Below are 27709 nucleotides of genomic sequence, written 5' to 3'. Positions count from 1 at the left end.
AGATAGTAACAAAACTCAGATGGTAAGTTCCATTTACAAGAGTTTTTTAAAGAATGAAACCATGCTTTTCAATGTTGACTGAGTTAATGTAACTTAAAAGTTTTCACTTTGTTATACACAAATTACAACACCTAATATACATGTAAAACCATTGGGTGCTTTTTTTTTTTTTCAGGTATGTTATAGTGTTGTAGGTGTTCAACAGCCTGGAAAAGCCTTTAAGCCATATTTACAAGAGTGCCAAAATAAAGGGAACTTTCCTGTTTGGGAATAGGTGACATGTTGGGTTGTGGTCCATCTAAAATGACCATCAATAAGAGGGAAAAATATGCTTTCACTATGTCCTGCTCGTTTACACTTTGATTTCAAGTAATTGCTTATGCTACGTACATATTAAGGATGTAATATGATAAACAATTGGCTCGTGCTCTATTACATATGCCATTCACTCTTGGCAAGTGAACACAAGGATAGCACGACAGTTCATTATAAATATACATTTTTTATAAAGAGAAGTTTGACTAAAGAATTCAAGTAATGTTTCTTTTTGCTTTGGTTACAAATATACCTGCAAAGCATACATACTGAAATACTTATTGTCTGCACATCTGATGCGATTGGCTATACGAAGTCTAATATAGGCTACCCTTCAAAAGGAAATAACTGGCTATATCTGCAAAATGAGATGAATTTATAAATAACCATTAATGTCTACAGCAGATTTCTCCTATTTAAATATTGTGACCAATGCCTATTACTCCAGCTGCCCACGAACCTGCAGTATGCATGAATTGTATGACACACTTCATCCCTTTCTTTACCAATTGGATTTCCTTGGCAAATGCTTAATGTATTTCATCTTTTAAGTTTACTGACAAGTAAGCAATGGCATGTGGGTATTTTTTGTTATTTGTTTCACTTTATACTGACACAGGCAGGTCTTACGGTAACAATGGGATAGGGTGCAGATCTCTGCACATGGTTATGAGGGTGTTTAGGGGTTGTAGTAAGGATGTAAAGGAGAGGGCATATAAGTCTCTGGAAAGACCCCAACTAGAGTATGGTTCCAGTGTATGGGACCCTCACCAGGATTACTTGATTCAAGAACTGGGAAAAATCCAAAGAAAAGCAGCTCGATTTGTTCTGGGTGATTTCCGACAAAAGAGTAGCGTTACAAAAATGTTGCAAAGTTTGAGCTGGGAAGAACTGGCAGAAAGAAGGCGAGCTGCTCGACTAAGTGGTATGTTATGCTTACAATATTGTGATCTTTATTCCACCAATTTTATTGAAAAGGTGGAATAAAAAATCACAATATTGTAAGCATATTATAGCAAATTCAATACGGGTCTAATCATGAGATTAGTTACATGTAAGTGGTATGTTCCGAGCTGTCAGCGGAGAGATGGCGTGGAATTACATTAGTAGACGAATAAGTTTGAGTGGCATCTTTAAAAGTAGGAAAGATCACAATATGAAGATTAAGTTGGAATTCAAGAGGACAAAACGGGGCAAATATTCATTTATGGAAGGGGAGTTAGGGATTGGAATAACTTACCAAGGGGATTTTCAATAAATTTCCAATTTCTTTGCAATCATTTAAGAAAAGGCTATGAAAACAACAGATAGGGAATCTGCCACTTGGGCGACTGCCCTAAATGCTAGTTGCTTTACGTCGCACTGACACAGATAGGTCTTGTGGCGATGATGGGACAGGTAAGGGCTGGGAGTGGGAAGGAAGCGGCCGTGGCCTTAATTAAGGTACAGCCCCAGCATTTGCCTGGTGTGAAAATGGGAAACCACGGAAAACCATCTTCAGGGCTGCCGACAGTGGGGTTCGAACCTATCATCTCCCGAATACTGGATACTGGCCGCACTTAAGCGACTGCAGCTATTAAGCTCGGTCCCTAAATGCATCAGTATTGACTGACTGAGTCTGTGCAACATAAAACCAGTAGCAAGAAAGATTTTTAACATTAAAATATTATCTTGCACTGTTCTCTTTCTTTGCAGATGATTGGTGAAGCAGCAAAGCAGCAGGCTGAGGCAGCAATGCTTATGGCCAAGGCTGCGCTACAACAGGCTGAAAATGGACGTCTGCAAAATGAAACAGCAGAGAGGCTGATTGGAGTGATTGAAAATCAGTCGATAGTTATGGAGCGATTCCTGACTGTAGTTGAAAAAATTAATAAATATCTTGACTAAAGTGATTATTACTCTTTCTCCATTATTTTTGTACCCTCATTCAGTAGGATGTGGCAACTCCTAGTCTCTAATCAGAACTTTCTAAGGATTGCGATATGTGGTATGTCTGTCAGACTACCTAAGTTTTCGCACTGCTTAATTTCAGACTCTCTGTGAACTTGCATTCGGGAGATAACAGTTTCAAAACCTACTGTCGGCAACCCTAAAGATTGTTTTCTCATAAGCCACACCAGGCTGTAGCTGTATCATAATTAAGGCCACAGTTGCTTCCTTCCCAGACCTAGTCCAGTCTATGCCATCATCATTGCCATCTGTGTCGATGCAATGTAAAAAGCATAGCATTTCAGGCTTTTCTGCCTTTGAGTACTGAGTTGGTAAAAGCATGCAAATGAAGTAGACACCTCTGTTTATAATTAGGATTGAGGTTTCATCTTCCAAGCTTGAAATCGAGCAGAAAGAAATCTTACATAACTTCTTGTCATCAAAAGTTACCAAATGACGAAGTATGTAAAAATGTGGTGATAGGAATCTATTATTTTTTAAATTATTTAAATTTTAAATTTAAAATTAAATTTAAATTATTTACATTACCATTTACCTTATTATAGTTGGACAAAAGAAGTTTATTATAGTTTATCCCTAACCCTAATTGCAGAAGAAATATATAAACTGAAGGTAGTGAGTAATTACCTATCCCTTTGCAATGTCTCTACTGAAAGTAGTTCCAAGGACAGTTTCATCCTGTGTATTTATCCTAACCTAGCCTGTGTCCTTTCATGAATACCCTACTGTTTAAGAAACTGAGTATAAGTTATGAAGATTCGTTTACTGAATTATGCTTTATTTGATTGTATAGTAATCACAAAGAATGGATAAAAATACAAAACTACACTAGGTCAACATCTGATAGCATCAGAAGTGAGACTGAACAGTTTGTTAGGGCCTCCAAAGTAAGAACGCTGATGACAGCATTGAACGAGTTGTCCGATACTCTGCTTCTCTACACCAGTCTCACACTGCTGAGCTGATCTTGTGCTGGAAATAGTCGCAGCAGCCGTGTCTAGCCCAAATCATGTTGAGGGAGCACCAAAGATTTGTTTTTTAAATTACAGTTTGTTTTATGTTGCGCGCGCAAACACATATATGTCTTATGGTAACGATGGGATAGGAGTGGGAATGAAGCAACCGTGGCCTTAAGCCCCAGCATTTGCCTGGTGGGAAACCACGGAAAACAATCTTCAGGGCTGTCTACTACAGGGTTTAAACTCGCTATCTCCGGAATGCATGCTGACAGCTATGTGGCCCAAATTGCACAGCCACGCGCTCTGTACCAATTCTTTCTTTGGAGATCAAAACCCTTTGGTTTCTTTGCACGATTCAATGTACCGGGCGAGTTGGCCATGTGCTTAGGGGCGCGCAACTGTGAGCTTGCATGCGGGAGATAGTGGGTTCGAATCCCAGTGTCGGCAGCCTTGAGGATGGTTTTCCGTGGTTTCCCATTTTCACACCAGGCAAATGCTGGGGCTGCACCTTAATTAAGGCCACGGCCACTTCCTTTCCACTCCTCGGTCCTTTCCTATCCCACTGTTGCCACAAGACCTATCTGTGTCAGTGCGACGTAAATCAAATTATAAAAATATACATATATCTTATGTTTTTGTAGATGACTCATCCTTCCAGCTTTGATTTAATCGAACCCATCCCCATATATGTTGAATAGGAAAATCCCATCTCTTGGTGTAACCTTTTGATCCAATCTTTAGCTAGAAGCTGCCGGAGGTGCTTCATTCATGAACTTCCCAAAGATATATCTTCTAGATTATCTACAGCCTTGTTCGTTATTACTTAAATATCTCAATATCAGCTTGGCCCTTCTATGTCGCTACTAGTCTAAAGTGTTTGGAGTTTTTCAGTTACCGTATAAGAAGTAGGATATATTTCCTAAGTATTTTAATTTTTTTAACTTTTAATTTTTTAATAATTTGAAGCTGATTACTTCATTTATACATAGAGAATGCAAGTTCTGTACTAAAGATACACTAGGCTTGCAATATTACTACACAATATGGAAATTACAGAAAAATAGGAGCAAGATGTCCAAGACTTCCATCTTAAACTTCAATGTCCTAAGCCTATCAGTAATTCTTGGAAAATGAGATTACAACACATTCATTGAAAAGATATTAGGTTATAGCATAGTTGTCAAGAGAAGGATAATGCCAAGGAAGTAAGTTAAAATAAAATACCCTCATTTGTTATAGTATGTTTTATTTAATTTGAAAACCAGGTAATATAAGGGTTGGGTCATAAATCATGGCAACTGTGTTTCCTCACATTTCCACAGGGCTACCATACAAAGATCATGTCTGGGAAAGTAAGACACTCTCTCATATAAACTCAGACCAAACACATGGTGGTCGTGCTCTGCGCTACAGCAGCTGCTTCAGCCAAACTTGTGTCACGCGTGGCTGCCCTGCTTTAAGTGTGTATACCATCTTATATGAAATCTTACCTTACAAAAGATGCTGGAAGTGTTGTCCTTCCTGGGTTATACAGGCACTGTATCTGATAACCACATTCTGGCTTACACAAGTGAGTTCTGGCACTGTAATGTTTTCTTTCATTTCCTCCAATGTATGAGGATTTGTTTAATACACTTTTTCTTTCAGTTTACCCCACAAATAAACAGCACACACAGATCTGGAGAACGAGGGGATAATAGACCAGCAGTGATTTCACTGTCTGCAAACACTTCCAAGATTGTACGAGCAGGGGCTGAATCTTGTGTAAACCACCCATGCAAATTTTCTTCTTCCATTAACTGATGGAAGAATGGCTTCTAAAAGTCATCTTGGTACCTCTATGCATTTACCATTGTCTCAAAAAAGAACTTAAGGTAAATTATTCATCTTGCACTAACAGCACACCAAACACCAATCTTCCTATCACAATGAGGGACTTCATAAACACCATTAGGATTTTCTGCACACCAATAGTGGGAGAGTTATGATTGTTCACATAACCATTAAGATGAAGCCAGAACTTTTACATACGAAAATGCGGTGTTGCAATGATAACTGCCTTACCGTGTTAACAGCTGAGATTCAGACTGGCAACTTACGCTTGCCAGGTCGAACACGTGCAGGCTGCTTGCTAGGTCAAGGACTATGCACGCTCCTCCCATACTGCAGCTGCTGTAGCGCAGAGTACAAACGCCATGAATTTGGCGTGGATTTATATGAGAGACCCTGTACATGGACAAAGCATGAGATTGCAGTGCATTGGACATTACCACGCAGAGTGATGGGGCTGCAGTAGAGTCAGGCTCTGTGCAGAATGGATGTAACGAGGCAAGAACAATGTGCAAACACCAAGCTAGCCATTCATCAGGGCCACAATGCCAAAGAATGCAAGAGCGCTTGTGTAAGCTGTGGGGAATTTTGCCCTTCCATAACAAACCATTGCAAGATGGGCAGCGACATTTCAGCATGGACATGAAACAAGTAGCAATGTACAATTGTCCAGAAGACCTGTTAGTGTCTGGATTGATGTGTTACATGCAGTAATTACCCAGTGCATGGATGTGGAAAGAAAATGGACACTACTTCAATTACAAGCCAAACCAGGCATTGAAAGATGAACCATCTATAAGAATTTAATGGGAGATATTCATCAACATAAAACTGCAACACAGTGGATGCCACGTGCACTCACCAACATGCAAAAGTGAACATGGTATTCCATATCCTGTGAACAATTTGTAAGCTACCAGCAGGAAGGTGAGCAAATGTTGGAGGGAATGGTGATTGTGGATGCATCTGAGCTTAAATGCCAGTCTGCAGAATGGCGACATGTAGGATCACCACGAAAACAGATGTTCTGGCAAAATCTTTCCTCTGTGAAGCAGGTGGTTAATTGTGGCACACAATGTCAGAAGCGTGATTGTGTGTCACTTTGTTCCACCTGCCACATCGGTGACAGCAACGTACTACTGAACCCTCCTTCAGAGATGGTCAAGTCGTGCCATTAGGAACAAATGCCTGGATCTTCTCAACATTGCATACTCGGCATTAATCACACATTCCATTTGTGTGGAAGATCCTGCATTAATGCAGAAAAAAAAATAGTTGTCATGACTTATGAGCCAACATTGTATAATGAACACAGTTGACATCTTCAGAAAACACTCTACACTTTACAACATATCAGATACTGTTTATATTTTTGTTCACAGTCTACTTTATTCCTAAAGATACCTGTTTCCTATTTAATAGGTGAAATGTTAATCATTAAAAAAAGATGTCTCGATCAAATACATTTCAATAAGAAAAGCATTTCACGAACAAATTAAATAGCAGCTACTACTGTACACTATTAGAATATTGGTCAATTACATTGTCACTGATATTCCAACATTCTTTTAAAACAGAAAATGTCTATATTTATATCATAAGTTTATCATTACAACAAACTGTAATTTTCATGACTAGTTGTATGAGCAAGAATTATAGATTGTTATAAATTGTTCACTTTGCACTGATTAAGGCTTCGATGACAGGGCAATGCTAATTCAAAATCATCATCATTCTGGGTGAAGTCTACAACACCTAAAATGACTGATTTGAGACACTGCTACACACTTGATAGGGCATTTAATTTGGCATATAAAACTATTTTGGTGAAGAAATTCATTCATGTGCTATAAATTGAATTTATTACTAGGGCAGAACTTGTTAATACTGATTTTTGCCTAGTTACAAAGTATAGATTGTTGTCACAAACATTGTCAGAAAATTATAAGCAAAGTATATAAAATCTAAGATTTGGGATTAGCAACATGGTTAGCCAAAATGATAATACAGAGCTCTCTCTTACACTTTCTTCCACAATTTGAATATCGCTCTTTTTGTTTATCAGGATATGAAACACATAATATGAATCTAAGAAGAAAGTATGGACTAGGTCATTACTTTGATTTCTGACAGCCAATACAGGCAGGCTATTGTGTCAAGCGTTCAGGGCATGAAAAGACAACTGAAGTAAAATTTTACTTCACTGAAGAAAGCTTGTGATCAAACCCAACTCGTTCAACTAGGACTAGGAAATGGACAGAACGTTAAAACATAGGCCTACATGCCGTTTGTCAACAGCATAATTTGCCTCGTCATTTTATCATTTACATACATTATTTCAAGGATACATTGCAATTAAATATTACATAATCAGCAGGGCTCTTTACATATAGTAGTACTTCAGAAACTAAAATGTGTCAGATATGACAGCTGAGTGGCAAAGTCATTCGTTTCATTCCAAAGTAGCAGCCGCAGTTCGACTTGCGGCCAATGCAAATGGAATTTTTGAAATGAAAAGTCACGATTAGGAGAAAGATAGATTTAAAATACTTCATTCATTTCATCACAACTTGCAATAATTTATACCTCTCAACTACAAGAGTATGCCAGGGTGGTATCTGTCATACTACTTCTGGCCTCTTCCCAATCCTAGCCCCAGTTACACAAAAACACATGAACATGGGTACAAACTTACAAAAAATATGGGCTGCTGATGATGTCTCAATACACTAAAAACAAACTATAAAATACAGTTTAACTTCTCACTGATAGTTAGGCAAGCAATTGTGTACTTTACTTAATGTCTTCCATAGTGTCTAGTAATAAGGCTTTGCTGGATCCTTTGAGCTACAGCACGCCTTTGATTTGCGTTTTCTTCTTCACCAAGCAGAGGCTCTTCATTTACTCTATGAATACGACCCTGTTCTTCCACAGCATCAACAGCATTGTCCAAACGATGAGCAATTCTCATGTTATGGAGTACAGCACAGGCATTAGCTATCATCCCAGACATGACAGGGTCATACATTAGCTGTCGTTGCTGAGAAAGGCACCGGAACTCTCCCTTCAATACCCCAAAGAGCCGTTCAACAACAGATCTTGCAGCACACAATTCTTCGTTGTACTGGAATCGTGGTGTTCCACGTATTTCATTTTTTAAAGGGGTCATAAGCCATGGCTCCAGGGCATAACCATCATCACCTGCAATATAATAAAACATTTTATTACTTGTGATCTGTAAGAGTCAAAATGGAAAGATTATCAGCCCAAAACATTATTATTTGCATTACATGTTGTCCTTTAAGCTCTCCTGTACCTATTGAACACAGAAGTGCACAGTTACCTATAAGCCACGTGTTGCGTTCACCATAGGTGAAGTTCCTTTCCATCGCTCTTCTTGCAGCCGAATTAGACCAAACGTAAGCATCATGCCGAGTCCCAGGATATCTGCCATTAATATTCAAAATCTTCAAATCTGGATCACATATCTAGAAGCAAACCAACAATTACATTACCTACTATATATGAATAACAGATTGATAATGATAATAGTATGTGTACCGGGCGGTACACCTCTACACCGTTTATTTAAAAGTTGCGCCAGTTGAAACTCCTCTTCTGGAGGAAGGTTGAACTTTATCTACTCTATTAATTCTCTACTTTCTCAGAAGATGTCACCACGTGGAAAATTTTGAGTTTTTGAACTGTGTCACTTTTGATGTGTTTTTGTTTCGCTTGAAGTAAGAAGTGTGAACTTTCTCTTCTAGAGGACACTACTGAAGATCAACAATAGCGCACCCTAGTGCGGAGTCAAAGAACTATTTTGTTGGAGAAATTTTTATTTCAAAAGTTTGTTTCTTGTTAAATTTCTTTCTGTTATTGTTTAAGTTGGCTGTATACCCCTCTTTTTCCCCTTGTTTTAGATTTATCCAATCCCGAATTTCTTTTAGTAATTTCTGACCAATCTGGTGTATCTTCCCCCAACTTGTATCTGTTGCGGGGTCCTATCCAATAAAAACATTGTGGGCGGGTGTTTTCATTCCCCTAACGCCTAGAAACTTCCGCGAGAGTATATAAACTGCTGATTTTAGGGTCTCCGGGCCACTTCTGTTCCATCTTTCAGTGTATTAAGTACATAGCAGGAGGCGGGAAGCGCCTCTTTCCTCGGCGGCGGTCAACAATAAGGTAATGGCCGATTAATAAATTCTTTCTTTTCTTGCTCAGCAGTTTAACTTTCGGGGCGGGTTCTAAGCGTTCAACCATGTAACCTTTTCCTAAAATGTAAAAACAACTGGTATCTATTCTATTTTAAAACGACATATCGGGATAGAGAGTGCTTAACCCTCTCGAGCTCCCACTCACATCGTCTTGAGGTGAACTTATTCTCTCAACCAATTCTTCCGTAATGTAATGTAAATTGCTATTACGTCACCTCTGTAGTATGGGATTAGCCCTTGCATCAGTGGCCTAAGAGCCAAAGTAGGTCTTAAAAAACCAAGTGTATTAGGAGTGCAAGTTCGCCTCCTCTCAAATTGTTTTAGAGGTCATTTAATTAACCTGCTTTTCATTTAATAGACCTCAGTAGATTGGGTATTTTACCCCTGTGTTTATGTCCGTTGAGGACAACTTGAAGGTGGAGTTTGGTGTGGCCTAGGAGAGGCTTAAATTAAGGAGCGTGTAGCTCTTTTGGAAACGGAGTGTTGTATGCCTCGAGGAGGCTTTACTGTGTAATTTGGAGCAAGGGCTCCAGGGTTTGATTGGGGTCTTCTGCCCCTTTGTTAAAATTTGTATATCGGAAAGTTGGGCTAGTTGCTCAAAAATTGTGAACTCAGGGCTCGAAGCCCAAACTCTGTAATCCCTGTAATTGTACATTTCAAATTGTGTTTCGGCTACTAAGTACCTGTTCTTTGTTATTACTTAATATTGAAAAGGAAATATAACCTTGTTAACTTTTACATTAACTTTGATTCCGTAGTTTGAGACCCATTCACGCCCGCACCTTCTTACACCTCTACCTACCACCAAAACACGGTAACAGTATGAAATGGAATTACAATCGTACTTACGGCTTGCACATTCAGTGTATGGTCACCCCAATGATTTACATAAGCTTCCTCATGCTCTTTAGGTGCTATGATTTTCAAATATGTGCAGTCTATAGCACCAAGAGTGCCTGGAAAGGGCTGCCGAGCATCTCGGAACTTCTGAACCGCAGAATAGCGTTCTTCTGCAGTCATTGGAAAATATACCTATTGTCTCAGAAGCAATTCATTTATGCTTCTTGTAACAGCACGGACACATCGGCTCACAGAGGGCTGACTAACTCCAAGCTCCCATTCTTCACCAACAGCACCCTGATATGAGCCTGTGGCATAAAACCTCAAGGCAGTAAGGACCTATAAAGATAATCAATCAATCATCACTGAGCTCCAAAGTCTCTGAATGAAAGGGCAGTACTGGTAAGCTAAAGAAAATTATTTTCATTCATTCATAAAGGTAACAACAAATTAAATAAATAAGAAGACAGGAAAAGATATACTAGACCCACCTGGGTTTCAGCAGACAGTCCATATGGTCGTTGGCGTTCCAGAGATAATGTAAGTGAATCTACAAGATCTCTGGCAGCATCTGGACTTAATCTAAAAAGATCAATGAATTCATCGTCGTGCAATGAAAATGGGTCACGGCTATTTCGCCACTCTCTTCTTTCTACTTGCCGTTGAAGTCTTTGTACTCGATGCTCGAGATGCATGAGATCCAAAGCAAGGTAAGCATTGGCCATATGCTTGACTTAGAGGACAATATTTATTTACAAGGCCCTCAGTAATTAACCTAACCTCAGAATATACCTACATTTACAAGTTCTAACCGAAAGTATAATTTCCTAACCTACAAGTTCTAACGTTCGTACAATTACCTAACCTAATTCGTTTAACCCAACTACAAAATGTAAAATACCACTACACAATCCTTAATCTTAGCATAAAACACAACTCGTTATTAAACGAAGAAATATCTTTGTAAACAATAATTTTTTCATCTACCACTCACAAACGCTAATACGGCAAATTGAATGACAAGACAAACCACATAGTAAGGTCATTTGTTTAAAATTCATTATGTGTAAAATAATAAAATACAATGATCACATTCTTCCAATGCATTTTTTAAAAGATCTTGCTGAAATGCAGAGCACAGCGACTTTGTGTGATGTGACTTTAGGCGTAATTATGTATACACAGCCGTCGTTAACACACAAACGATGGGTCAACAAGCCGACGGTCACCAATCGAAGATATTCGGTCCAAGCAACAGCTTTCACCTACTATTATCGGTAAAGAAATAGTACAGAATAGCGCTCGCCGAACATAGTCGGAAAGTCGAGTAACCGATATCGAACAATGTCGGTTGGCATGTACGGAATAGCACCCCAGGAGGATGTATCCTTCCACAGCAGGGCTGAAAACCAAAGAGCACTGCACGGCTGGGCTGCACTCTGGTGGTCACTTCTGGAACTACTGCTACGGATCTGGATTACTACTCCTGCGAATATCCAGCAATTGTGTTGGCAAGACTGTATTCGTCCGCGCAAGATGGCGGCAACACACGCTTCAATCTCGAAGTTTAAAATGAATGAGAACTGTATTAGAACTCAGTTAATCACATCACAAGTCACTGTGTTTCATGTAGAAAATGGTTGTGAATCACATACACGGCACGTTAGTTGAAGTCACTCATTTGTACTTTACTGCGCAATACTTAGCACGTGGGTGGTTGTTAAGTTTGGCGGTAAAACGAACACATTCATACTTTACACAAATGTAAAATCTTGTAAATAAACTGTAATCACTAACAGAGATAAATGCGCAGATTATGAGATGTAATATCGTCACTGAATCACATCGGGCGTCGGAGGGCCGAAATGCTCGGTCTCGTTTTAGAGTTGCTTATACTCGTGTTGAACGAGGCCTAGCTCTTCCCACAGTCCACGAAATGTACTTCATTAAGTGCAAAGGGAAGGCCAACGTAATGTACGTTACATACTTCATTTATTCACAAAACTATTTACACTGTACAAAATATACATTAGGACGCCGTGGTCCATGTTGTAGCGCACAAACACAATACTGTTACCCACGCTCATCCAAGTCTCGGAACTCACTGACGCCGGTGAGGCGCGTGACTCTGCCCCCTTCCACTGGGGCTGTAGCAGTCTGATTGCGCTGACCTCTGACGAAAAAAACACATGGCGTTCAACAAGCAGAGCTCTGGTTTTTGTTTAAACAGTAACTTATAATACCTAAATATTTTAGGCGGTTTACTATTTTTTCTGCATATGTAAATATTAGATTCACAAAGTTTACATGTACTTAAATCGAATATTTTATAACACCCACGGCATTTTCTACGTTGTTTAGCGCTTTTGAGGGATACAGTGTATAAAAGCCTACCTACAATTCTTGGGTGACATACACGGACTACATTACACTAAAGGTAATATTTACAGTATTTACAGTCTTCACACTGTTATGTCTTTTACAGCTGGTCATTATGATACATACACAAGCAGATCATGTTTATCCCGGCTTCACATTATTTATATGATACCATTCCAAAACACGATCGTTTCCTTGGTATGTAAACTTTCTACCCTGGCCACCATTTCTATAACAAGAGGTTCTCATCAGGAGTATAAGCTTCCAAACATTTTTCTACCAGGTGGTTGAATACTGGCCTTATCTTGTATATTTAGAGAAGAATTTGTCTATTATAAGGCCGGTCTCCACTGTTTAACATTTAACACCAACATGTTTAATTTAACATGTTACAGTTGACATGTATATTGTGATTGTGTCTTCCAATTGACTTTGCATGTTAACTCAGAATGTTGAGTTAACACTTTTAACATGTTGGCGTGTTTTCCGCTCCAAGTGGAAAACATGTCAAGTCAATTCGTTTTTCGTGCGTTGTCGGCACAGCTTCGGCAACTTCCATGATGTTTCCATGCCAACACATAACCTAAACGATGCAAACGACGTGTTCCTCATGAAGCAGGATTATAATTACAACACTCCGCAATACTCGTTCTCTTTGTTATAAGCTACAAATACAGTACACGCACGTGTGTCGTTCTCTCTGCACTATACTAAAATGTCAGAAATGGGGTAGAGCAAGGAGATTACTCTGGACTTAATTAGAGATATTATAGAAAGGCCTTATTTGTGGGATGTCTCACCAGAGGAATACAGATATAAAGCGAAGAAAGCCGACAGTTTCCAGGAACTCGAAAATATCTATAATTGTTCCCGCGAGTAAATCGAAAAAAAAAAAACTAGCGTCCCTCCGCTCCCAGTACAGTCGAGAATTGCAGAAAGTTCAGAAAAGTCGGTAGTCGGGAGCGGACGAAGTTTATACCCTGTACTTCAAAGTGGTTTGCTTTTGAAGCTATGAGCAGAGTGAGGGGAGGAAATGTGCCTAATAAAACTGAATTTCTAAATCATAACAAGAAGCAACAGTGGCAATAACAAAGGCCAATTCCTCTTCATCTGATTCCATTGTCCTTATTTAAAAATACTAGACACCATCTAAATGTATTACAATAAATTGATATGATGAACTACTTGTATATAAACAAAGGATGTCAAGTTTAACATGTTTATTAAGTGTGGACACAATGTTAAATGAAACAGTTTTTGACATTTAACATTTAACATGCTGATGGTGTCACCAGTTAACATTTAACACTTTTAACATTTAACATGTTGTTGTTAAATGTTAATCAGTGGAGACCGGCCTATACGCCACATTGTCAGAGAAATTGATACATATTGTGGAGGAAAATATAATAATAATGTTATTGGATGAAATGCCCTACCTACCAGCACACTGACAGACTCACAGACATGAACGGGAAACGCAGGCTAACTTTCTATGGGCACGTACAGAGAATGGATAATAATAGACTTACAAAGAAAATTTTTGATGTGGTTCAAGCAAGAAAACAAATTCGTATCATGAAATAGCGATGTCTTAAGGCAGGTGGGGATTAACAGGCAAATAATAAGAGACGAAAAATATTTTTTTTTAAATGATGAATACAAAATTCATTTACATTCATTTCAGCAGCTCCATTAGCGAATCATCTACGAGTGTTTATTAAGCTATCTCGAAATTTATGAAGTTTCCAGAGAAACATAGAGATTACAGGTGGTTAACGATCTTTGCATTATTTTGGTTGCGTAACTGTGTGTGGCCATGTGAAGTATATTTCTTTACTTATGTCATTTTCAACTCCGCGGGACGGTTGCTTCGATTCATGTACCACTCCCGAGTTCCCCATTTTCTTTTTCCCAGTATTGGGTTCTTTCTTTTTAATGCTCGCCATTTCTTGTTATTGTTATTGTTATTCGAACTTTGTATCTGAGATTCGATGTAAGATTCTTTTCTTAAAGTGCATTTTACTCCTTCCGACTATTCCAGGAATATGTGACTGGTACAGTGCACCTTGGCCAGTGATTCGTTTTATTAATATTGCTCTCTTAACTTGGTCCTCTGAATTGTGTATTTAATTCTTCGCGTAAGTACATGTTATACGTTGAGTTGTTTGAAATATTTGTCTACTACCTTTTGTCAATAATGTACTTTCCTACGAAAACCTCTGGTTGCCTAAATACTTCCAAGATCCTTGTTAGTTCCTATTATCATTGCTCTTGGTCGGTTGGTCATTAGTTTTCGTATTAATGTTCGTGAGTATTATTATTATAGCCAACTTGCTTGACCTAAAGTCAACTTACCACAGTCTATTAAACATTTGATACCTAACCTAACGCATAACAACCGGAACACATATTATCTATGTGCCCTGGTACAGCACGTGTTCACTTCACAACGGTCCTTTGGAGATTGTTCAGTTCCCCGGATCTCACACCTGATGATGTCTACATATGGACATGCTGAAAGTATTTGTTTTCCGCTCTGTCGTCCCTATCTGGTAGTATACATGAAGACTGGGTGACATAGGAATGGGATACAATTGGGAAGGGAAGATATGGGATTGTGTAAAAAGTAGGTCCAAGACTCTGAAGGACAAACGAAAGGACAAAATGTACTAAATGAGTAGCCCATTTGCAAAACTCGCTATATGCACTATAAGAACTTTTTGGGTATTGATGAAAAATCTGTACAAAGTATCATAAACCTGATAGAAAGTTGATTCCATTTCCAAAAATTCACAAAAAAATAACTTGAAATATCTATATAGGAGCCCATAATCTCATGAACGTAGGAAGTCAGCTATTTAAATATTGATTCCACACATAACTGGTTTTGCAACTGTATAATGCATATAGCAGGTTTTGCAACTCAATGGGTAGCCATTTTGTTTTTCTGATAGTTTGCAAAACCTGCTATTTTATGATGATAAAGACTTGCAAAACGATAGAGACGGGCTTAAAAAACACCAATATTCGTGAAAAAATGTATTTCGACGATGTATTACCCGTTGATTAACATCCATTAATAAATTACAACCAGTTCACAAACTAGTTTCAAAATTAAACAGGAATAATGTAACATAAAATATGACGAGTTGAAATCGATTGACTTCAAAAGGTGTTAGTTAAACAGTCACTTTGCAAAAACTTGCAAATTAAATAAAATATTATTTCACATTGAGACAAAATAAGGAAAACTTTAATTGTTCATTTGGCCGAAAATAATACCCATCAGTGTGAAAACATCAGGTGAGCATCCAATAAATCCTTGCTTATGTGAAATCAACATCCTCTTCCTCCATCAGTTCAAAATCACTCTGACTCTTGTGTTCACAATCGTCATCCATACAGCCTTCCTTCGTAGCAATAACATCAGCTGCAAAGAGCGTATTGTAGAACTGCAACTTTTCATTTTCACCCCAGTTTTCACCAAAGTGGAGGCACAAAAGTCGCCTGATATCCTTCAGTTTTGCTGCCTTTACTTAAACAGTTTCTTCAACGTTTTCAATACAAGCGTTTTGCCTGAAGTTTTGTCCCTTCCTGCAAAGACTTTTAGGTTCACAAATGTCAATGTTGTAAAACGGATCGCCTTGAACTGAAGTAATGTTCTTGCTTTTGCCACGCGTGATCGTAATTTTCTTTGACTTCTGGAATTTGAAATGCCATTGCCCTGGCTGTTTGAGGATTCCATCACAGTAGGATTTCCAGTTACGGACTGAACAACTTCGACCCAAATGGATTATGGTAACATAGCTCTCTAACACTTTTGTGTAATCCTCTGGGCTCTCAATCACATCCCTTTGCCTGAATTCCCTCTCCAATTTGCCGAAAACTCTGTCTGGTGGAATGGATGAGTGCCCAACAACAGGGAACCAAATCTCAACAGCTTTAACATGCTGAGGAGCTTCAAAAAGCAGTCAGTGAGACAACATTCCGAGCATTGCTTTATTTTTATTCTGACCGCCGCATCCGTCAGAAAACAAACGTACAGTTGTAACCTCATCTGAAGCAGAGTTGCATAGTCTGTGATGCAGTGCTGAAGCAATTTGGTTACATCCCTTAGGATACTCATTTTTGGTCCAAAAATAGCTAAAAGTGTTGCTTTTATTTTGTGGTGATAATGATGAACGCTAGCATATGGTGAAGTTTTAGAGGTAGGGTTGGTGGGAGTAGTAAGCTGCTTGATCTGGAGTTTTCGGAAGTACTATATTTTCTGACAATCGTAGCTCAGTGTTGGTGCATTTTCCACTTCAAGCCGAATCTTATCGTAGAAAGCATCTGCTCGTTTCTCGTTTATTTTTAACTGGAATTTTAAACCATCTCTCTTCTCTGGAGATATTTCTTGCAAAATCTTGTTCTGAGTGCACATGCAAGTAAAGCATTTGTCTAAGTATGGACTGTCAAAACTGATATTGAAGTTTTCTATGAATATCATACGGAAAAATTCATATTCAACGTAGAGATCATCACTTGGTGTATCTCAACATGCATTTTCCACATCTTTTTTGTGTTCAAATCACTAGGGAAGTACTGTCGTTTAGTTTTCTTTCCCCGACAATAGTGGCTCTGAATTGGTTTCAAAGTTTTAATAAATGCTTTCACTGCTTCACGTTTTGGCTTATGTACTTCAGTTCTACGGTCAGCACCTCGTGTTTCAGAAGGTGTAGAAACTAGATAAACAACACTATCATGATAAGACGAGAACGACCACAGTGCCTTCCGTTGGCGGGCTCAAAAGCAAACAAATGAGTGCCTCAGAAGCTGCTACCTTCATAGAGTAAAGAATCCTATTCTCTGCTCGCTGTCTTCTTGCCTTGATGTTACATAAATATTTATTCCTAGAGAAAAGAAGTCAGTGCAGTGAATAAGATAATTTAGCTGGTTTTGCATCTGCATAATCTCTGACAAGATGGATGCCATAACAGCTGCGATAAATATAGCGGCTTTTGCATCTCCATATGAATATAACTGGCTTTGCAAATAACTGAACTTTTCTCTTCCAGTTTTAGAAGGCAAATAACGGATTATGCAACTCAAATTTTAGTGAAATATGTAGGTCTTGGAGTAATGAAGGCTGGGGAACCAAAAACTCGAAATCGAATTTTCCGTCATATAGCGGGTTTTGCAAATGGGCTACTCATTAATCTCAAGAGAATGAGTAAAAATATGGCAGTAAGGACTAAAATGTTAACGAAAAAAGAGATGAGACGCTGCAAGACAAGAACATCCGGAAATTTGATGCATGTAATGCTATAAAGGTATGGAAGTAACTCATTTACTAGAAGACTGTAAGGAGAAAAAGAAAGATCAGAGTGAAACATGAATGAGAAGGAGATAGGTAAAATTGAAACGAAAGCTGAATTTTACGCTCTCGTTACGGTATTAAACTGAGGATGAAGACACCAGCAAAACTATGTACTATTATGATAAGAATATGGGAAAATAAATTAAAAGAATATTAAAACAGAGAAGTTACATGCAGCTGGTAATAAGGTTATGCATGCGGAGGTGTCCTTGACGCTATGACGTACCGGTAGTTAAAGTCTGGGAAGTACCTCAAATACTAAGTTTATATAATGACTAGCAAATGTACCCGAGCTTCTTCGGATGTCTCCGTAAATTACTGTAAAGGCAGTTGGTAAGTTTATATTTAATTGCATGTCTCTTAGGGATATCCGAGAAACAAAAGCAGTGCGGACACCACATGTTGCATCCGATGTAAGGTAGGCATTGGGGAAGTTTTGTTAATAATGGAAGGCCACATTTCCTACTGCCAATCAAAATCGAGTTCGGTAGTTTCTAATATAATGAAAGGCTCACTTGGCAACTGCCATTCACTGTAGAGATGGAGAGTTTTCATTATAAAGGCAGGCCCCTTTTCCTAGTGCCAGTTACAATCGAGTTGGAGAGATTTCATTATAATCGAGGAATCCAGCGCTAACGTATCAACAATCGAGACACAATAAATCATAGGACGAAACTTGTAGACCTCTCCAAGTTGAACGAAGATTGTGCTATCTGTTTTGTAATACTCCATACCGCATAGCCACCATCTACCCAGAAACGAAGGTCTGCGCTGTTCAGGAAAGACATAACAAATAAACTCTGGGGTAACATAAACAATACTGAAATCACAGACAAGCTATGAACATCAAGATTCGGCACTGTGACATGACAGGTGACCACGGAGTCACATATCTATGCGCCTTGTTCAGTTACCCGGATCTCACACCTGTAGATTGCCACATATGGGGCATACTGAGAGAATTTGTTTTCAGTCAAGACGACTCAGTCTAGAAATGTGCATTATTTTGTTACAAGAGAAAACTGTCTGCTGCAACCAGTATTCATAAATATGTTCGACGATCTAGGAATCTTATGATCAATGCATGACGCATTAGGCCACACTTTTTGACAGACTTGTACAGCAAAGTGCATACCAGTCCGTGCCAACACATTACACACTGGCTACGCAAACATATGAGGAAATGAAATAAGTGAAGGAGACATCAGCCAGTTATCCAACGAACATTTACGGGCGTTTTTACAATTCTGTACATGTTTTTAGTGGAGAGGTCCCGTAGCCAGGATCTCAACTCCATTTTGCTAATTATCATGCTTCTCAGTGTTCCTGTCAATCTTCATACAGCAACAGCGATTGCACTCAGACCGGCTACTCCATGCCAGGGAAAGGCTTCAACTTGTACCAATGAAATCATGTGATTCCTAGGGGAGAAGTTGAGGCATGTTCGTGGACAGCTGTGACCAACAGTGCTCCCTCTGTTTTCCCGTGTAAGCTGTCTTGTGTATGGAACTATTTCCAGGTATTGGGTAGACTCACTTCACTTCATAACAAGCCAAGGTTCTTCTCAAAATCTCTAAAATTATCATTACCGAGCGAGTTGGCCGTGCGGTTAGGAGCACGCATCCGGAAGATAGTGGGTTCGAACGCCACTGTCGGCAGCCCTGAGGATGGTTTTCCATCGTTTCCCATTTTCATACCAGGCAAATGCTGGGGCTGTCCCTTAATTAAGGACACGGCCGCTTCCTTCCAACTCCTAGGCCTTTCCTGTCCCATCGTCGTCATAAGACCTACCTGTGTCGGTGCGATGTAAAACAACTAGCAAAAAAAATTATCATTATGAAGGATGCACACTGGTACCAGTCATGCTTAAGGGAGAGTGTTTACACGTAAACCTCAACATAAAAATACTAACTATGATTACAAGTAAATACTACATAACAATAGTACGATATGGACAAGGAGAATATTTCAGTGAAGTATGTAACATAAACGTTACATACTTTCGTGATTTGTCTTCGTGTGCCAGTGAATTTGCAGATGAGGAGGTGACAAGAGTACGTTTATACACTTAATGAATTATTTTATTTTGTTATACGAGTTTATTGAGTTGAGTTCTAAAAACTGACCATGTACGTCATTTTTTTTATTTGTTTATACCCATTTCCTTATTTCAATTGCATTTATGATACTTCAAAAAACGTGATAGTTATTTGTTAGAGTAAATTAAGTGAAAATTATAATCAATTCTTTACGTGAATTAGAACAAAATATAAGTCATACTTCCTGCAGTCTCGTACCTTAATTTCCCGATTGAGGCAACTGTCAACAGACCCACATTAACCGCTTGATGCCGACATCCATGCGTGGTATAGACACCTGCAGGCCTAACTTCATTTTGTTGTAGTTACTAAAGTAATAAATGTTGTAGAGATGGAAATGGTATATCTTTGACTGTAAAGATCTCTTCCTTCCTTGTATGTGTGAATCATCCCAAATCAGCTTTTCTGTCTTTCTCTCCGAAGTGTTTGAAAGAGTCTGACTCCTATCCGCCTGAGAGCACGAAGGTTTATATTTCTGCTGCATTCTAGCAGATGTACGTTTCATTACGGGATTTTTCCTCATGCAGATTGATAGTAGAAATCGCCATCTCCTCACTGATATTAATGTTGACATCATCTGGTGAATTGATATATTTTTTCAACGCCTTGAAAACTCCTACGACTCGTAATTACTTGAGAAAAAATATAGATTAACCACCCAATCAATTACGAAGTCAACACGGCCAATATGAGGTGATTATTTGTTATCATAATTAATTGACTCGGTGTCAATTTGAAATGATATTGCGTGGCGCAGAAGGATGGCGCAGAGCAGTTTGAATGAAATAGAGGTAATTAAGTTTTAATAAATCAGACGATAACAGCACTATACCAGACTCAACTGAGGGAAGCGAGAATGGGCGTATTAACATAAGAAATGGGAGGGCATGGTGCGCGCGGCCAAGTAATGGACGACGAAACATGCCAACGTATACACCCTCTTTGTCATGAATTAATCGACCCATTAACCTCGGATTGGTGACAAATGAGTATTTCAACTATTGTTCTCAGTTCTTCCACTCAAGTTACCGAGACAACGATTACCGTAGTTTTCACTGCATTGTGAAACAACCCAGGCAAATACAAGAACGTCACTTTCATTCTGTACAAATGCGGAAGGTCCCTTCTCGATTACTAAACTATAAAGGTAAATACAAAGTTAATGTAAACTACATTATTTTGAGTCTCTACTGTAAACATTTGAAAATAATCTGGACTAAACTTTATGATCCGTATTGTCAGTGCTAAATTGTGCAAAGTATAAGCCTTTGTTTTTCCTCCTATTCAGTACCTTATTCAACCTCCTGAGGGGGTTATAGATTTATGTCAAGTTTACTTAAAATAACAGGCATGTTTCCGTCCTTCTTTATGGACCTTTGAGGTACAGCTTGTATTGTACTGAGTTGAAAACAATCTGGACGTAATATAAAGATTCACATTTATGATACACTACATATTAACATTCACAAATAGTGGACCTAAATGTTTTGATAAAAGAAATTGCGTTTGGATAACAATCGTCGGATGTTTCCAAACTAATTATAAATTTTGTCTCATACAAATGAACAGATTACACACGACCTTAGCCATATATTAATACTTTGGTGCTGATGATGATGATGCTTCTGGTTTATAGGGGCCTAACATCGAGGTCATCGGCCGCTATTGGTACGAAATGAAATAACAAAAATTTCAAATTCATCCAGTGACCAAAATAAAATAAAAATGTTATGAAGAATGAATGGATAGACATGAACCCAACAAAAACAAACAAACAAACAAAAAACAGTGGATCAGAATCAAAAAAATCGTAAATAATAGTATTACTGACCAAGGGACCACTTATAAAGCACAATGATGCTTGATGTCTAAAGGGGTGCAAAATCCACATTAAGGCCCCACAGAATGGTACATGTCGCGAGTAAAGTAGAACCATGGTATTTGTCACGTTGGGGTGCTAATCAAAAGTAGCGAAGACTCACGGTGTTCCACACAAGATGGTACTACTCACAAGTATTGCTCTTCGTACAGGGAACGCAGACCTATGGTATTTCTCACACAATGGCGCCACTCATAGCCAACGCAAACCGATAAGGTTCCTCACCTGAATATTCCAGTCACGGGCGCCGGTATTCCCGTGGCGTTCGTCACATAGTGGGTACTAATCACAGGCAACGCAGATCCACGGTGTCGCTCATACAGTGGCACAACTCACAGGTACGCTCAGACCCGCGGTGTTGCTCACATGGGTACGACGCACGGGTACTGGAAACCCCCAGGCCAGCCTCTTTACTGCTACTAATCACAAACCTATTTCGTACCTAATTTAGTGGTACTACTCGCAAGTACAGGCAACCCATGGTGTTCCCCGCATGATGGTACGAATCAAAAGTAGTTTCATGGTTCTAATTCAATCATCCCTTGGTCGCTCCTGTTAGTCGCCTCTTACGACGGACAGGAGATACCGCGGGTGTATTCTACATGTGCGTTCCCCACCCGCAGGGGGTAATACTTTTCTTACAGGCGGAATCATTATCATGACAGTGCTCTGTTAACTTTGATGAAACCTCCTCCACTACACTGAGGCTTTTAACCTTCAGAATGAGCATCAAGAGTTGTCTACACAAATCAAGTATATACGCAAGGGAAGAGAATACGTCTTCTCAAACTACCGTTCTGTATAAACTGATTCTGCTCTCAGAATACACAATTATTTAGTATGAATTTTGGCGTGATGCATGAAAAATGATCATATGATTTTCATATTTTTAATGAGAACGCAAACTACGTATGTTAACAACCACTTCTACTGAAAATTAGGCCTAGTTTCTACAGAGTCCTTCCGTTATCCCGCTAAGCCTTAAACCTGTTACCATGTTATACAATTTATATTAGTAATAATAGTTCATGGTGTAGATTACTGTAGTCACGTCCTAGTTTGTGAATCAGGGACAACAGCTGAATGACCTGGTAAATGGAACTGAGACTTTGGATACCAGTTGCTATAGAATAGGAGTGGACATCTCGAGAAAAATGTGGGTCACGGCCCTGCTTGTGAAAAGTTACTGCAAGTAGCTCGCAGTTGTGAGAAAGCATTCCCGGCCCAAAAATAACTCTACATAGGCCCTTTTTCCTGAGGAACTTTGCTGCAAGGGAGTGAAATTGGTGGAAGTGGGATATCTTATTGATGAGTTTTAAGTACCGTAACAGACATTAAAAGAGTGAGAATGATTGCTCGTACAAACAGGTGGGAACAATTGCAGGAGAATATTCAGAATAAAGGGAGATAAAGGCCGAATTATGAATGAACTCATTCGATAAATGTGTAAACCTGCGTATTTTGGGATCATGGAGCGAATGGAGGATGATGGGTTATGTGGGAGAACAATGGACTTAGCCGTAGAGGGTAAGAGAAGTAGCAGACCAAGACGACGATGGTTAGACACAGTTTCTAATGAGGTAAACATTACAGGTATGAAATTTAATGAGGCCATGAAGACTTACCTCATCCCTCCTTCAGGTTGCATGGAGAAGAAATGGTGTGACAAGCTGCAGGAAGTGAAGGCCGATACACAGAGCTAATTGCTTCTCTCGCAATAACTGTAGCATTCGGAAGTACGTAGAGCCTATAAGATGAACATGTGGATCAGTCTCAAGCGTGCCTGCCTCTCGCCCGGAGATCCCGGGTTTGATTCCTGGCCAGGTCAGGGATTTTTCTCTGGACCTGAGGGCTGGTTCGAGGTCCACTCAGCCTACGTGATCAGAATTGGGGAGCTACCTGACGGTGAGATGGCCCCGGTACCGAAAGCCAAGAATAACGGCCGAGAGGATGCCGCGTGCTGACCACACGACCCCTCGTAATCTGCAGGCCTTCGGGCTAAGCAGCGGTCGCTTGGCAGGCCAAGGCCCTTTCAAGGGCGTTAAGTACCGTGCGGGGATCATTCTCAATCGCTTGATAGACACAACTTCAGCAGAAAAGAACAAACAAATACAGTTTGGGGTAAAACAAGCAAACAATGCAAAATTACAAACAAGCTATGAACATCGTGATTTGTCATTGTAACATGAAAGGTGTCCACGGGGTCACATGTCTATGTGTCTTGGTACAGCACTCACAATGGTCCTCTGTTCGGTACTCCGGATCTCACACCTGCAGACACCTGCAAATGGGACGTGCTGAAAGAATTTGTTCTCCAGTCAGACGAGTCTATGCACATGAATTACGAGAGAAGACTGTCTGCAGTAACCAGTGTTCGTACACATGTTCCACAGTCTACAGTGGCGCAACTAGTCGCCCGATGAACCTCCCCGCGCATACGGAAACGTCACTCAAATTCGTGTTCTCACACCAGCTTGACGTAATGTGGACAATTGAGTCAGCAGTCTACCTAACCATTATCTTTCCTCATTACCTTGTTTGGTCTAGTGCTGTGGTAGAGTGAATATTTTACTTATTGTGATAGTTTATTTAATGAACATGGAGACATCAAATAAAGAACAACAGCAAATGAAGCAGATGGCAAAATTATTTGAAAGTCAAATAAATACTGAAGACCATTTTTGAGGTAGCATGAAAACCGGTCACTTGGGATTCCAGAACTGAAGCTTACATTGACAAAATAAAAACACTGAATTCTTGGAACAGCATTTAAAGAAACTTTATTCCAGAATTCGAAGCAAAACCCGTAGGCGAGAAGAATACTCCAGGTGAGTATTAACATTCTTTTTGCTAGTGGCTTTACGTCGCACCGACACATATACGTCTTATGGAGACGAGGGGATAGGAAAGGGTCAAGAGTTGGAAGCGGCCGTAGCCTTTATTAAGGTACAGTCCCAGAATTTGCCTGGTGTGAAAATGGGAAACCACAGAAAACCATCTTCAGGGCTGCCGACAGTGTTATTCGAACCCACTATCTCCCGGATGCAAGCTCGCAGCTGCGCGCTCCTAACCGCACAGCCAACTCGCCCGGTGTGTGAGTATTATAAAACGTTTACTACCCTTATATGGAAATACAATATGTAATGCCCATATAAATTATATAATCGTTTACATTTACAAGTATCATTGATCCATTATATGGCTCTATTAGTGAATTACAGCTCAACTGGAAAACACTTGTTTAGTCCTTTGTCGTTTTCAGTTATTTCTTTTATGTGGCCAAGCAGTTCGCAAAATGACGACTTTGACATGCGCAGGTAATTGAAAAAATTACTGTCATCCTCATTTAGATCATCAAACAGTGTATAATATCATCCTCTAGTCAGCCGAGAAACAAATATAGGATGTTTCCGCACTTTCCTAACCCTTCGGTTTTCCTTTTTAATAGAAGACCAAGAAGAAGAAGTTCTTCGTAGGACGCCATTCTCTCAACTGACTATTCCCGGTATGAACCGAGCAAGTATTCACACATTGCTCCACTGATCGCCCGGTACTTAATAGCGGCCTTAGGAACAAGGCGTGTTGCATTGCGCCACACATTTTGACGAACTTGCACAGCGAAGTGCCAGTGTTTCAAAATGAAGTAACAGCTGTTCACTGCCTATCCAAACATATGAGGAGGTGGAATAAGCGAAGGAGAATTTTTCGGATAGGCCTACATCAGCGAGTTTTCCAACGAACAGCTAAAGGTGTTTTTATACTTCTTATATGCAGTGGCGGATTTAGTGGGTGGTCTGAAGGACTGCAGCCCACCAGTTCTTCACACGTAATTTACACGAAGCAATATTATATATTCAATAGGGAAATATTGCCATTCCGTTCTGCGAGTTCCTTTAACACTTGAATTTCAACTGCGGAATAGCGCAATAATTGAATGCTTGTCTTCACATGATAATGCTGTATGATTCCACTTCCCTCTCTTGGGACTGCCAGGACATGGCTCTGTTATCTGGCCATAAGGCTTTGAATCCACTTCCCCTTCCGTGTGCGCTATAAGGCGTCCGCCAACCCCGCTCTAGCGGTCAGCATGCATTACAGTCCAGTGTGTCCACCGATCGCGATAGTAGAAGTTATAACAACAATATGAGTATTGTTAACTCGGTGCAGCTTTTAAAAACTATCATACTTAACAGTTTAACCCTAAATGAAAAGTGTGATATTAAAGCTCGAGGAAGACCTACCCCAGACTGGTAAGAGCCATGACAAAGAGTACACAAGAATATTCTAGCCAGATGTACATAGTAAACATGAATGGTTGTGTGGGTGCGAAGTTCAAAATGCACTTTTTTGTTTCCCATGCCTTATTTCTGGAAGTGCCAGTGAAGGAGTAAACAGTGCGTGGGTTGATGCAGGAGTTCGTGATCTGAAGAGACTTAGTGATAAAATAAAGGAACATGAACAATCAGAAAATCATGTGCTAGACTTAGCTCTTCTAGGTTCCGTAGATGTGCGCCAGGGTTTAAGTAAGGCCTATGGGGAATCTGTACAGCGTCATAACAATGAAATAAGCAAAAATCGGCAAGTATTATCCAGAATAATAAACTGTATTCAGTTGTGTGGGTCAAAGGAACTGGTGTTGAAAGGACATGACGAGAGGCCAGACTCCGAGAATCCTGGTATATTTCTGAATTTAATTAAATGCACGAGTGAACTAGACTCTCTTTTAAGTCACATCTAGAGAGTGCTTCGTGTTTCAAAGGAACATCGAAAATGATCCAGGAAGATTGTCGCAGTGTATGCTGGAGGTATGCAGAGAGGCTATTTTGGAAGAGGTACCGGTATACGAGTCTGAATTTTTAGCAATCATGGCTGACGGGACGACGGATGTGTCGGATGGATTTCAGCTGCTAAGATACTTTGATTCGTAATGTAATGCTGCAGAACGGTTTGGGGGATTTTCTAATCCTTCTGGTCAAGTGGTGGTGGTGATTATTGTTTTAAGAGGAAGTACAACTAGGCAACCATCCTCAATATAACACTAATCAGAGGCAAAAAATGGAAGGGAACCGACACTTCGAGAAAAATGAAGATATCGCCCAAAGGAAGACAAGGGCCACGAAGGGCGTGAAAATGAAAGACTCCCTAGCCCTCGCAAACCTAATAGCGTCGGGGTCGGAAAAGAACAAGAGTTGACCAAGAGAGGTCGGATAGGATAGATGAAAGTGAGGAGCCTGGCATAAGTGGAAGCAATGTCAGGACTCAGCTAAGGGCCCCGTGGTCACCAACCCACGCTCCAAAGTTCAGAGCCACTGGGGCCGCTTTTAGTCACCTCTTACGACAGGCAGGGGATACCGTGGATGTTATTCTACCGCGCCACCCACAGGGGTTCCTTCTGGTCAAAATTCAGAGGCTATTTCAGAATGTATTCTTTCCTAGCTTGGCGTTATTCTGAAAGATAAGAAGAATAAACTCATTGCCCAGACGTACGATGGCGCGTCTATTATGAGTGGTGCCGTCAGTGGCGTGCAGACGAGAGTTAAGGAAGTATACCCGAACGCCCATTTTATACATTGCTTTGCACACCAACTTAATTTGATAATGGAGAGAGCTACTAAGCAAAACACGAAAGCAAGTATATGGAGAGAGCTGCTAAGCAAAACAAGAAAGCAAGAATATTTTTTGCAAATTTGTCTTCAATACCGGCATTCTTTTTCCGCCTAAATGGATACCTGCTGCTGGAGCCACAAGACGGAATTTTAAATCGAGAACAGTCATCAATACTATATTCGAGAAAAAAGATGCTTTAATAGATTGCTTTGAACTACTGATGGAATCTGAGTCTTCAACTGATATCACAATCAGAGAAGCATCGGCTTTGT

At 39.7% G+C, this 27709-nt stretch overlaps 1 protein-coding gene across 1 annotated transcript; it reads right to left on the bottom strand.

The window, feature by feature from the left end:
* Positions 1-7826: 7826 nt before the first annotated feature.
* On the bottom strand, positions 7827-8527 carry LOC137502420 (putative nuclease HARBI1). The gene is made up of 2 exons (XM_068229513.1): positions 8398-8527; positions 7827-8255 (listed from the first exon to the last, which is right to left on the bottom strand). The coding sequence occupies exons 1-2, from the start codon at positions 8441-8443 to the stop codon at positions 7852-7854; spliced, it is 450 nt and encodes a 149-aa protein (XP_068085614.1). The 5' UTR covers positions 8444-8527; the 3' UTR covers positions 7827-7851.
* Between the last annotated feature and the right edge of the window lie 19182 nt (positions 8528-27709).

This window comes from Anabrus simplex, chromosome 10 (assembly GCF_040414725.1).
Source record: "Anabrus simplex isolate iqAnaSimp1 chromosome 10, ASM4041472v1, whole genome shotgun sequence".
In the NCBI taxonomy this organism is placed as follows: Eukaryota; Metazoa; Arthropoda; class Insecta; order Orthoptera; family Tettigoniidae; genus Anabrus; species Anabrus simplex.
The sequence above is the reverse complement of the archived record's forward strand: the minus strand, read 5'-3'. Positions and strand labels throughout refer to the sequence as shown.

Coding starts and splice junctions, on each gene's coding strand:
- LOC137502420 (XM_068229513.1), bottom strand. CDS start 8,443: ATGGAAAGGAACTTCACCTATGGTGAACGCAACACGTGGCTTATAG. Junction 8,256..8,397: donor ACGCAACACGTGGCTTATAG/GTAACTGTGCAC, acceptor ATTATATTGCAG/GTGATGATGGTTATGCCCTG.